At 42.3% G+C, this 13,757-nt stretch overlaps 2 protein-coding genes across 4 annotated transcripts in view; both read right to left on the bottom strand.

The window, feature by feature from the left end:
• ldb2a (LIM domain binding 2a) overlaps window positions 1–1,221 on the bottom strand; it is a 76,985-nt gene extending 75,764 nt beyond the window's left edge. For all 3 annotated transcript variants that reach the window (XM_078289102.1, XM_078289103.1, XM_078289104.1), the window contains exon 1: window positions 1,090–1,221. In XM_078289102.1, the coding sequence (XP_078145228.1) occupies window positions 1,090–1,221 (132 nt within the window). The remainder of the gene's footprint in view (window positions 1–1,089) is intronic.
• qdpra (quinoid dihydropteridine reductase a) overlaps window positions 1–13,757 on the bottom strand; it is a 236,816-nt gene that overhangs the window by 194,559 nt on the left and 28,500 nt on the right. The gene's annotated exons all lie outside the window — the stretch shown is intronic.

The following is a 13,757-nucleotide window of genomic DNA, read 5'->3' as shown; positions in this document are numbered from 1 at the left end:
CCTGACGCAGTTATATTACACATTCAATTGTGCAAACAGGGAGGGGTCACTTTCATTGAGAATTCCTCCATGTAATCTTTGTCTAGACAAAATGATGAATCATAAAGCATGATGTACATCATTTTGTCCTGGCTTTACAGTCACACCAGAAACTCAGTCTGCCAGAGTCCAGAGTAGACTAACTCTCTTTTAGTTGTTTCGTTTCTTGTCAGGCTTGCTTGGCTTGTGCTGCTCACACTGTGCTGCAGTTTTAACTACCCAAACACAGCATGCAAATATATGTAAAAACGAGGCTGCATGTAAATATATGCAAATGCATCAAATGCACGTGAAAAGAGCACTTTTCCTCAGTCTTCAGAGCCCACTTAGACTTGAATATTCTTCCAGATCTCTTTCAGATATTTTGTTTTAAATTCTATACTAGGCTATGTGTTTTATAACCACATGTCCTCTTATATATCACAACGTGCTGCAATAGTATTTGTCACACTGCAGAAAATGCCCATTTTAACAACTAATTTAGTCTGGCACTGAGTCTTAAAATCTTGATTTCCTTTAAAGAAGTTAACAAAATGTGCCAAAGGGATGAGATGATTCCAGTTGTTTCCAATGCAGTTTCACCTGATTTGAGAAAACAAGTGATAATATCTTATAAGGCAGAGTTCACTCACTCCACTAGTATCCAAATAGGCTACTGTCACCTAATTCAAGAATTTTGAAACAAGTTAATTTGTATTGAGAACACGTGAAATCATCTCACCCCTGTTGGCATATAACCACAATTTTGTTTTCACTTGCATACGAAAAATAAGATTTCACGACTCAGCACTGGACCAAATGACTTGCTGGGATGGATATTTTTTGCAGCGTACACACCGAAGCCTGTTTACTTTCACCTCAGGAATGTTTGGCACTTGGGCATCACATCCGTATCTCCTAATTGCGGGACCTTCTTACCGACAGGAGCGTCTCTCCCCAAAACCCCTTTAACCCCCCGCGTCGGACTCCCAAAACAGCCGGTGCCTCGACCTAACGGGACCGTCGCTTATGTTTTTTTTGGTTTTTTTTTCATTATTTTGGTCAGCTCACCTCTGTGCGCGCCTGCAGCCGCTTGTTCATCTCGTAGATCCGATACTCGGGCTGGACCATGTAGGGCGAGTGTCTCCGGTAGAAGGGTCCGAACGGGGACGAGTAGAACGGGTCGTGGGTTGGGTTGGACATGGTGGCTCCTGGCGAGGCGCACGGCGCGATTTCAACATCCAGCGGGCACAGCAGCGCACATGGGAGTGCGATGCTCTCCGAGACCCCCAGTGGGAAGCAGCCGCTGTCGAGGCTGAGCTGCACTCTGCAAGTTGGCCTGCCTAGTTCGCAGCTATAGCGTGGTGGTGGAGGAGGAGGAGGAGGAGGAGGAGGGAGGGAGGGAGGAGGAAGAGGAGAAGGAGGGAGGGAGGGAGGGAGGAGGAGGGATGGAGAGGGGGGTGGGGGGGTAAGAGGAGGAGGAGGAGGAGGAGGGGGAGGAGGGAAGTCGTTTCCTGTTCCCTCAAGACCTACACGCAGTTTTGCACTCTTGCAAAGTTCAAGTGAGACCCTATGTGTGTGTGTGTGTGTGTGTGTGTGTGTGCGTGCGTGTGTTGTGTGTGATCAACTCAAAGTCTACATTGGTGAATTGTCCCAATCTGGATATATAGACATACTGTTAGGCTACCTGTTTGTTATTGTAAATCTCATTATGCAAAAGGCATTTGCTCTCACATTCAGTCCTAAAATGTTGAATTAATTGAATTTTTGTCATATTCTACCAAAGTGGGTGAGATAATTCTTCTTTTTTCCAATTCACTTGTTTCAGGAATAATACATATCTAGTATAAGGCAGATCACCACTATCAGGAGAACGAGACTTGATTCAAGACAATTGTTGGATCAAGTTGATTTATGATGTATTGGAAACAAGTGGAATTATGTTATCCAAATGGCAGATTATTTTCATTTGTTCTAAGAAAAATAAGATTTTAAGACTGGATGCTAGAAGTCGTAGTGTTTGGAGGTCTAAGAGAAAGCCATCAAATTGTCTATTAAAAGGGGTAAATTTAGTTCTAACTAGTAGCCTACTTCCTAAATCTAACAACACTTGTTTTTACAGGAGGTGGGAGAGAAATTTGCCTCATGGAGGCAAATTTTGAAAATTGGCATATTTCAATTGTGAAATTCAAATTAGCTGTCAGTTGACCATGGCTTAGAGTTTCTAGTCTTAAATAGTAAGATGGATATTTTTGCAGCGTGTTGACATTACTCCGTCCCTCTTGAGCCATATATTTGTTTTTTAAACTGCAGCATTAATATGTGTAAAAGGTGTAAAGAGTCATTTAATTGAAAAACAGCTCCTCCCACATTCACATGGGAGGATACAGATTATCAGGAAACTGCTAAAACAGCACAGGTGATGAGACACTCATAAGAAACAGTCAGTTTTATATGTAGCATGATTTCATGATGTAATATTGATTGTGTTGCCCCCTCTCGTCAATACTCCTAGATAATGACAGGCTCTTATAGGACCTAGTTAAACAACAAGTGGCACAGCCTGTGATATAACCAGGGTGGGAAAATCTATTCTGCTTTATCTAATGCAGTGGCAGGTGAATTCACAAATGTCACAAGTCACTCTGAATTTTTATTAGCCAAGTTGTGTGTTTGACACACACAATACAACAGATCTTCCACAGACTTCAACCAAGCAGCTATAGTGGAATCGCCAAACTTTTAAATCACCAGCATTTAACTACAGCATAAATAACATTGTAATAACAAGTAATAATCCACAACATTTTCATGTAAAAAATTATCCATTTTGCTATTGTCCATCACTGGCAGACAGGAAGTGATGCATTTTAGGTATCCAGGGAATAAATAGAATGATGTTGTAATGAACAGACAAAGAAAAGAGCGCCACCTACAGAAACTCAAACTCCATCAACAGAAAATCCAAGGAAAAAGACGTCATAGTCCCGCCCACACTGTTTGATTGACAGGTGATCTCTGGTAAGTGCAGTGCCACAGAACCTGAATGGATAGAACGGTCCTAACACAGTTTGCTATGGTAATTTGGCTGGTACACCATAAAATGGCGACTATGGCACAAGGGTTAGTTGCTATGGTGACAACGCAAGTCTGGTCATTCAGGCCGTATAGCATAGAGATATAAGATATATCTCTATGCCGTATAGTCTGTCACACTTGCTTGAGAACTGTGTATCTGTTGAACAAGTGCTTAGTCAAAACTAAACTGAAAGCTGATGTTAGCGATGAGGCTAATGTAGCATTATTAAATATTGTGCTTCTCTCGCTAGCTCTTCTCGTCAAAATCAGCATATTAGCAAACCTAGGTAAGCATTATCAACTTAATTTAACATAGCCCCTTAACTGCTATAAACTAACATAGCTTAGCATACCTTTAGTGGAGAAGAAAAGTTAGCATTCACTAACTTCAAACAGCTAACAGACATTGGCAGAAACAGATTAACTCAATTATAACCTGCACTTCTACTAACTGCACAGATGTGAAAACTTTTCACGTACTTAAAGACAGCAGTAACGTAAAAGAGCTCCACCTAGTGGTGGCATGAGGGACAACTTAATTCAACTCCAATGCCAGTTTGATCCTTGTTGCAAAACCTCTCACCTCAGTGACTTGCCGTAAGTCGGTTCATACGGAAGCTAGTCCAGCGGTTCACATAAAAAAGGCATTCGCTCCGACCATCCAGGAACATTGATTTGAATGGTAAAGACCGTTCTATCCATTCAAGTTCTGTGCATAGTGACGATATACCACAGCAGTGAGCGCTTAGCAACAAAGATGGAGACTAAATAACAAAACATGGATCTCACAGATTACCAATTTAAAAGAAAATCCACCCTCAAATACACTTGCACTGTTATAGATCATCAATCAGTGATGTTCAAGGCATTCCAGGAGTGTTGTAATTTACTTTTTTGGTGAAGCCACTTTCCCTCAACCTGCCTCGTCTATTCTACTTCAGTTAGCGATTTCCTACGTTTCCCAGAATGCCTTAGCAACCCTCAGAGAACATGCCTGAACTTGTTGCATTCAGCTGTGGGTTTTTAACGTGTAGGTGGAGAGAGAAATACTGATGGCAATGGTAAGTGCAAGAAAGTGAGAGTGAGTCCCGCCCCTTACTCAAGACGCTTGTGGCTGCATTGCATTCTGGTCTATTGAGGCAACTGCGGGAGGAGAAATTGGTCTCTCTGCCTCTTCTACAATAGATTTCTCCCTGTATGATCGTTGAATGTGTAAAGTGATTGGTTTAGAAAGAAGCCCTCGCTCTTTGATTCTGAGGGATTGACACCAAAACCTGATGTTTACCATGTTTTAGATCGCTGAAACATTAACGGTTATCAAACTCCACTGTAGCTGCTAGAAATATCTGGATGCTACGTTTGGCCAGTCCATAAAAACCCATTAAAATACAACACCAAACAATTGACCCATAGGTGTGTTTTAAGTGTGTTAAAGTGTTTTAGGATGGATTTTTCCTTTAAAGGTCCCATATTCTACACTTTCCAGTGTTTTATTTTATGTCCATTAAAAGCTGTTTGTGTGGTGTCATGAACCAAAAACACTCTCAATCCATTTTTACACGTTCATTTTCCAGCATCTCTCTGAGCCTTGCCAAGAACAGGCTGTTTCTGTCGCCGTGTCTTTAAGGCTCATTAATATTAACGACCCCTCTGTTCTGATTGGCTAACCGTTTCAAGAGTGAAACGCGAGACACCACAGACAGGCAGCTACAGACAGCGAGACGTAGGGAAAACTCTCTGGTAATAAACAATGGCAAACGCTCAACTGCTTTGAAAAAAACACTTTGTTAGTCTATTATTTCTTACAAAAATGATAATGAGCGAACCTTTGTGACGCCACAAAGTTACGGAAGTCCAAACGGCTCGTTTAGAGGCTCGCTTTTCTAATATGGATTGTGTGGATTTAGTTGGCGACCGTGCGTTTTGATACTTTCACAATGCTTAGATAGCACATCCAACTCCTTAATAATCAAAGAGGCAAGGGAAATCCTGTTTTGCACGATATGGGACCTTTAAAAACAGGTTAATTTGATGGACGCCTGAAAATGACCTTTGATCATCAAATAAGCCTTTGGAAACAATTCTCTCCAGGTTTCTCTAAACATGTTGACTGTGTTGATTAGAGAAAAGTCTTACATCTAATGGTTTTAACTTGACACATTTTGTAGCATTTTTTGCCCTAAAGTCTACTGAGGGCTCAGAAAAATGTGAACTCATTAACTTGTATACTTAATTATTGTTGAATTAATTGATGAATGCATTTCTAAGGCATCCATTAATCCAAAGAAATTAAATAGTTTGTATAAACAGTGTAATTAGACACTTTCTAACTAGATTGCATAACTAGACACATGGATTTTCAACATATGTTAATCACAATGTATGCAGTTATTAACACATGTAATTAACATTTATTTAAATGTTTTTACAACATTCCACGCCACAAATGTTAATTGCAACATAAACTGTGACAATATTTGTTGTTATTCACATGTTGAATTTCAAAAGAACACAAACGTGTGCCGCTCCAAACTGGAAACACTGGTATGTGTTGAGAAACTTTTAGGCAGCGATTAAATCTCGTAAGATTTCCTCCATGAACTCCTCCGTGACGGATTAGGCCTGGGCTTCAAACTAGCCACAAGAATCTAAAAATAAACAGACACTCAGACCAGCCGTAACATTGCAACCAAATCTCACATTAACTGCCCGCACTGGGAATTAATGAACAGCATTTATGAAGTCAGACTTTTAATCCAAAATGGCTGAATGGGGAGAGGCAGTCTGAATCGAGTGAGATAAAAGTTGTAATCCAAATGCCTCAGGCATCCGGTCGGGTAATTAAAAAAAAGTTTGAAAAATCTATTAATAAACCTTTAATTAAAAACTACATTTTTTAATATCTCAAGACCTTTTCAATTGACATTTCTAACAGGATTTGGTTGCTCGCCTAAAGCGCTTACCACTCAAGTGTGGCTGCAATACAGTACATTGAAGTGAGCAGCTCGTTTAACAGATTTCAATATTAACTTGGTTTTATTGTACAGATGATCGTAAACAGGGCCTGCTTGTGGGAATGTGCTGCCCACTGATTTGCATGATGCTCACTGTCCTGCTCTCTATGAACACAGACTGACCAGACTGACTTTCTTTCTTTCATCAGGATCTCTTTTAGCCCAAATGCACTCCTCTTAAAATAGTCCTACATTAAAAACACATTGTAATCAATACAAAACAATACACACTGATAAAAACATACAAAATACACATATACAGTGCCACTAGATACATCATGAACAAAGTCATCATTATACAAAAACTGTGTGAAATGAAATTTAGACCTTTGGAGTCTGCTCAGTCTCCTTTGGATAAACACCAAGTTGAATCCTCTTCTGTAAAGATCCTGCAGGATAAGAGAAGGTTCACTTTCCACACGTTTGAATCTTAGGATAACAGTTTGAAGTCAAAACTGCTAATTGAGTCCTGACTCTTTACTAGTTTGAACCTGTTACTAATGAACCTTGGTCTAGTCTTCTATTGTATACTGTGAAATAGAGAGTGTTTCTGTCAGTTACATTTCTAACGGATGACCAGTGCAGAACATTACAAGTTGCTATACTATACTGGAGTGTAGTACTTATTTGTTCTGCTCTGTCAATGCAACTTGATCTTTATTCTCTTTTTATGCATTTTAAGTCTTTATTTATTCTCTCCTTAAACACTTCATTATCTCCTTTTATTTGCTTTTAATTCATTTTATCCTGTATCTCTTATCTAATGTCTTATATACCTCATGTAAAGCACTTTGAATTGCCTTTGTGCAATTATAGAAATAAACTTGCCTTGCCTTGCCTACTAGACTGGGAAATGTTGAACTCATTAATGTTGTTTTACTTGGTGCCCATTGCTGAGGACTTTGCACTCTTCATGTTCTGAGTTTGCCAAACTGACCAGACTGATCGTTTTAACTGTGAGCGTTGCTAACTGCTGGATGCGTTGTGTGTTGTGTTTGATGCACGCTGCTTTCGGTGCTGGCCTTCATCCCATTTATGGGGAATGTGAGTTTTCTTCCCTCTGGCAGATGGTTTAGACCACCAAAAGGCAAGTCGAACAGGGTGGGAAACCATTTTATTTCTCGTGCCATTAACTTGCATAACTTGGTCTATGTATTTTTTGTAGGAGGAGTGTTTATTTTAATGCTGTTCAATAGATGAAGATGTTCTTAATTTATGACTCTTGTGTCCTGTGCCACGTTTTACATACTTTTGTGTATTTATGTTTATATGTCTTTATGCTTGTTTTTGTGCACCTGGCTGCAATGAGAATTTCCTCTCGGGGACAATAAAGTTGAATTGAATAGCAAAGCGAATGTCCCTCGGGTGCATGGTATTATATCTTACATCTGCATGTTGTATGTTTTAAGCCTCTGCCATTTGTTAGATGCAGCAAATACATAAAGGATGAAGAAAGAGAGGTGCTTTTAGTTGTGAAACAGCAAGCTGAGGGAGACAAAACACTTGTGGATGAGAATGGAAATGGGTCAGGACACATATAGACACTCTGCTTCTGCTGGGTTCCCTCTTGGTGTTACTATGGTAACGTACCCTATCTCCCTACCTACCTACCTAGCGCACAAACTATACACCCTAGCAGCCTTGCTACAGGTTTTGCACCTGAACGCACCAATGCCGCTCCTGTTCGGAAGAACTTGGAACACGTCTTATCCTGTTTCACAGGAGAGCATGAAGATATAAAGTTGAAGTATGTTTGATGTAGGCTACTGCCGGTGTAAACAATCACACTCATTTGCCTTTTTTTAAGTATGATGTGTGCCGACATGCTGAATGTTTGTGGAGATTTTTTGGAGGCAGGAGGAAGAGTTTGATTGTGATATTCAGAAAAGGAGCTCACTGATGATTGACAAGCTATGACGAGACAGGACTACTAAAAATAGAGCAGAATTTTACAGTCAAACACAATGGCAAGACTACAAATAAACCACTGAAATCTGCTGTTTTGTTTGCAGTAGACTAAAACTGAGGAAAAACCTGCTCCTATCTGACTAGATTCAGACCGGCTGTGGACACTGCCGAAGTGAAAACTTGAAAACTAGAATGGGAACACTGGGAAGTGTGTCCCCTATTTTGAGCACACAACTGTTTTCCAAATATGGATGAAATATACCCCGGATGCCGGAGCAGCAACTTCTATGGTGGAATCTCATTAGCATCGTAATAGCTTCCAGGCTCATTTGCATTTTGCCGTGAGTGATTTTTTTTTCTCTCTTTCCTCTTCGCTGCTGGATGGAATAATAATAAAAAAAAAGAAGTAAAACTTTGAAGCACCATATTTTATTTCATTATTTAAGTTAAACAAATTGTAATTGAAAAGCACTTTTCAATTATGCTATTTCCTCATACCGGTGACAAATGAGTCTTGCAGTCGTGTCAAGCAATTATGGGAAGACACACAAAACTACAAACTAATATTTGCACACAGGGATGACGAATTAGTGTAAATAGATTAATACAGGAAGTACAGGCTTTTAGTTCTATTTCAGAAATAGCCTATGTTGCACAAAGGTGAAGCAACAGAGTATAAAATCAAATCTGGCACCAATATCCCGAACCCTGGTGGTGAAGTGTTACGACGTTAAATGATTATGGATATCATCACTGAAAGCTGCAGGTAGGATTTATGCTGAATTATCAGCAACACAAGAACAGCATAACACATTACAGTGGCGGTGGTGTGTGTTTCTGTGGCAGAGTGTGTGAAGCAAGGCACAAACACTGGCAGGGTTAGGGGTTCAAATCCTTCTGGGGCCGCCCATGCTAAAAATGTCTGCACTTGTGATTGCTGTAAGATGCTTTGGATAGAAGTTTGCCACAAAACGCAGACATTACAGAAAGATGCAGAGGTAAATAATGGCAATAACACACACTGCGGATAAAATTATATAGCTTACAAGTTCAGTAAATGGCAAATTGCATTATTCGAAGCAATTAACGTGCCTTTCGTGAAACCTCCAACCCTTTCAACATGGTGGCAACGCGGCCTTGTGCTGAAGCACCGGGATACAAAAAACACACGTCTGCTGCAGCTCTGTACGTCTACACACTGCTGCTTGTTATACGTCCACATTTTTTCCCTTTTCTTATGCAGTCATGCTGAATTTTCGCACCGGAGGAGCAGCTCGGCGAGCAAAGAGTTAATATTTTCAACCAGTTCTGCCTCTGACACACACACACACACACACACACACACACACACACACGCTCGCTCGTATCCCCACAACCCATCACCCTTGATCACACTCAGACTCGCGCACACTCCCACACACACACACACACACACAAACCCATAATTCCCAGCACTCCCCTCCTCCCCCCCGCTCCTCTCCCCAACACCCACCGCCTCCTGCCTCTCTGGGCTCCCCCCCCCCCCCCCCCCCCCCCCCCCCCACCCCCCTCCCCTTTCCCCTCCTTCTCCTCCTCTCTCCTCCATCCCCCCTCCTCCATCCTCCATCTCCGCCGCCCCCCCCCCCCCCCCCCCGTCCCTTCCTCCCCCCCCCCACCCCCTCTACCCCCCCTCCGCCCCCCCCCTTCAGGTCAGTTAATAAGCGAGCCTGAGCCTGTGCCTCAGCTTGGCTGTCTGGAGGACATGCAGAGCAGTGTCTCCTGGGAATTGGCTCATGCAGAATGCTGCTCCGCCGAGAGAATGGAATTTTACCCTCGCTAGGCTCCCAGCCGCACCGCGCAGCAGGAAACCTGACAGACACACACACACACACACACACACACAAACACTAACACACACAAGCGCACGTTCACGCAAGCCAACACGTGCTGTCACGCACACATCTACACACACACACACACACACACACACACACCTTCCCAAGCGCACATGCACACACACAAACATCTACACACACACACACACACACACACACACACACATATACACACACACACGCTGGTCCCAAGAGTGTATTTCCAGAGACGTCTCCCCATCCCTCTAAGTAAAGTGACCAATACCTACGAAAAACACTTATTTTCCCCCTGAATCATCAAGAAGCCATCATTAAGTTAATGGCGACACAGTCTTTGGGGACGTGCGGTGATAGTCTATCTAGCGCGCTGCCTCCGTTTCACTCTCGCAAATGTAAACACACACACGTTTGCGAACGCGGGGACATCACTGGGTACACTGCAGCTAATGAGTTGCCCCGTAGATTTAGAAATAAAAGTGTGGGCTTTTTTTTTTCTCCACACTTCTGTCTCAACTTGAAGTGTTGAGAAAGTCCCCCCTTTTTTATTCCTCCTCAAACCCACAGCTCCATCTATTGGTCTCCCGCGTTACATGGAAAAGAGCGAAGAGGATGGAGAGTCGACACTGTACCGGCAGAAATTATTCATTCAGATGGTCTAATCACCGCGCCAGAGAGCAGCGGACTATTTAATGTAAATTAAAGAGAGTGGCTGAAAACAACTTTTACTTCAAATTAAAAGAGAGTGGGTGAAAACATTAGAAGAATATGCCGACATAATGGCACAGTGCTGCTGCTGTGGAGCAAAGGGAGTGAAATGTATGTTATGTAGCGGTGGCGTGTTCCTTTTTTTTTTTTGGTCTTAATTTACTTTTGGATGTTTTCAACCATTAAAAATTGTTCTAAATCTGACCCATCTGGGTTTGGAGACAGTGTAGTTTCAGGACAAAATGACAGAGGTCTGATGAATCATTTTGCCCAGCAATGCTGAGTGTGATTCATGCCTCCAACAGGGCTTTATTTACTGATGAGAAAACAGAACACCGACTATATTGAGCTTGCACATGTACGCAACATGCAGAGGAGGCAGGCGTGCAAGGGAAATAAGTTTTGCTGATGTGTCTTCAAAACTATACATCGGTAGTCATAGTTTCTTTCGGGGCAGCTCAGCTCAGTGTTTCATGTTTTGCTTCTCTTGTCGATGAGATTTTAAAGGAAGGGATAGCATCCAATCCCGTTTTCCCTGTCCATTGACATGTGCATGGATCCGGGACCGGAGCTGCAGGGGTTTTGGATCTCCAAACAGAGAGAGAGAGATGTTGGGATGAGAAGCCATGAGATCCGACCCCTTCCACCACCCCCCCCCAAGTCACCACCACCATCATGTGCAGATTACCCCCACTGTTCCAATGGGATTAGCAGTCACACAGATTGTAAACCGGTGTCGCTGCACGATTGAATTGTTCACAGACAAGACCACATCCCGCCGCCTTGCTGTCAAACAGAACGTGGGAGAGCTTGGCTTGTCAGGCATCTTGGAATAAGAGGCAATTATGGGCTGCGTTCAATGTGGTTTGGACCTAATCATATACATGACAATTCTTCTTTTTTCTTCTTTTCTCCCTTGCCTCAACAAGGAAAATATAATATTCATAACTATAATACTCATAAAGGAGGTGATATGAGGTGTGATGTGAAAAACACGCACCCTAATTTTAAATGAGATTTTTCGAACTAAATATTATTCTCCACCACCAAATACACCATGAAAATGGTGGAAAAATTGTGGAAAATGGTGGAGAAAAAAAATAGAAAACCATGCAGAGACAGACCCCCCCGCTTACACACACACACACACACACACACACACACACACACACACACGCACGCACACACACACACGCACACCCCAACCTTCAATAAGCACCTCTCCATGAAATGCTGAAGCCAAGGCGGCATTTACACCATGAAAACGTTTCAAATATTAATAGTGATAGTTTACATATAAAATATTCCTGCGCCCTTTGCATTGTAAATATTTTCCATCTGCAACATTTGTCAGGTAGCAGCCAGACGTTATCATTATTATTATTATTATTATTTTTCTTTTTTCTAAAGCAGCTCCAGTGAAAAGCCCAGCCTGTCTCGGCTCTGGCTGTTTGTAGTGCAGCAAGCCGAGGCAGCAGCGCTCTCTTTGGGATTTAGCCTTTCAAAAGTCCTCGTCAGATTTGCAGCGCAGACGTACTTCTGCTGCCTGCCGCCCCCACATCTCTGCCCCCCCCCCTCCTCCCCCCACCTCCACCACCACCACCACCACCACCCCTCCCCCTTCCCTCACCCCCCCCCCCCCCCCTCCTTCTCCCTCTCCCCTCTCTGCCCACTCTGCTGCAGATGTTTTGGATATGTTTTCTTAGTGAGGAAGCTGCGCCAACTGCCAAGTGCCGACAAAATGCCCCTCGGCCGTCTCTCGCAACTCCAGCCGCTGGCGTGGCGGCGGCGGCGGCGGTGTGTTGGCCGACGGTTGGTGCGCTAGACGTTAGCGAGAACGCCGGCCAACATTCCACAGACGGAGGGAGGTCAGGCAGAGGTTAGCCCCGACGCTGCCAACGTGCACAGACCAGGCTCCTAATTGCCCAACCTGCAAGCAGTTGTGTGCTAAAGTCGGGGGAAAAAACTTTTTAAGAATAATGTAATTACAAAGTAGCGGCAAAATATAGAGAAATAGCCGAAGTGATGGTTTGCCTAATCCTACGGGATATGCCACCACAATGTGGCAAACATTAGCCGAGGGGATTTCAGGTTCACTCTCGGTCTCGGCAGGACTGGCCTGCTCATTAGGCCTCCTGCTCTGTGGCATGGCATCACAACAACTCAGGTATAAAAATTGTCTCAGACATGAAATGGGAAAATTGCGGTGTGCTCAAAATAGGGGACACACTTCCCATTGTTCCCATTTCTACACAGCAAATTTTCCAGTGGTGATAAGTGTTGATTTTTCAGTGACATGTATTTTGAGTTGATAAGTGTTGATTGGAGAGTTGTTTGTCCACTCATAGAGCTGATATGGCTCTCAAAACGGTCTAAAAGTGTTAAATGAACTCTGATGGGTGCGGACTGATAGAAACACAGATATAGTGATGATTTTTAACACTGACAATTTTACAAGTTTTCTATTTGACAGTGTCCACAACCGGTCAGAATCTCGTCGATAGAAGCAGGTTTTTGCTTCTTTGTTTTAGTCTACTGTCATCAAAAACAACAACTTTTTCAATGCTTTATTTATTATCTGACATGGAGCTTATGCATCCCTTTATCAACATCTATTAATCCAAACACAGTGACTCCTCCTATCCCACAAAACCCAACCAGAAAAAGTAACAAATAAAATAGTAACAGCTAAATGAAGCAGCTTAAGCTCATCAACTCAAACACAATCGAACCTGAAAAGGTGAAGGTGCGTCCGCCTGTTTACCTTCATTATACAAGGCAGGCTGATGGAGAAAACTGCTGTATAGCATCTCAACAGGCTAAGAACATCCAAGTGAGTGAGAGGGATGAGGATTGTGTTCAGTGCTGAAGGGATGAACAGGCTGTTAGTGTCTGTCTGCCATCAGTAGACTGAATCATGCCTTCGTCAATAAAAATCTGCATATCAAATATTATACTTAGTCATTAAATCTGTATCTAGTGTATATATATCTTAGTAAACCAACAACATCTGTATGTATCATATGTTTCAGTTAGTCACTAAAACTCTGTTGCTCATATTTTCATTAAGGATTGAACATCTGTATCTTTCATATTAACATCTGTATCTACCATATCTTAATCAATTAGCATGTGTATCTATATTAGTTAGTCAATAAACAACTGTATAATATCTTAGTTA

Source organism: Centroberyx gerrardi, chromosome 16 (genome assembly GCF_048128805.1).
Source record: "Centroberyx gerrardi isolate f3 chromosome 16, fCenGer3.hap1.cur.20231027, whole genome shotgun sequence".
NCBI lineage: Eukaryota > Metazoa > Chordata > Actinopteri > Beryciformes > Berycidae > Centroberyx > Centroberyx gerrardi.
Note: the sequence above shows the minus strand (reverse complement) of the source record. Positions and strands in the feature narration are given on the sequence as shown.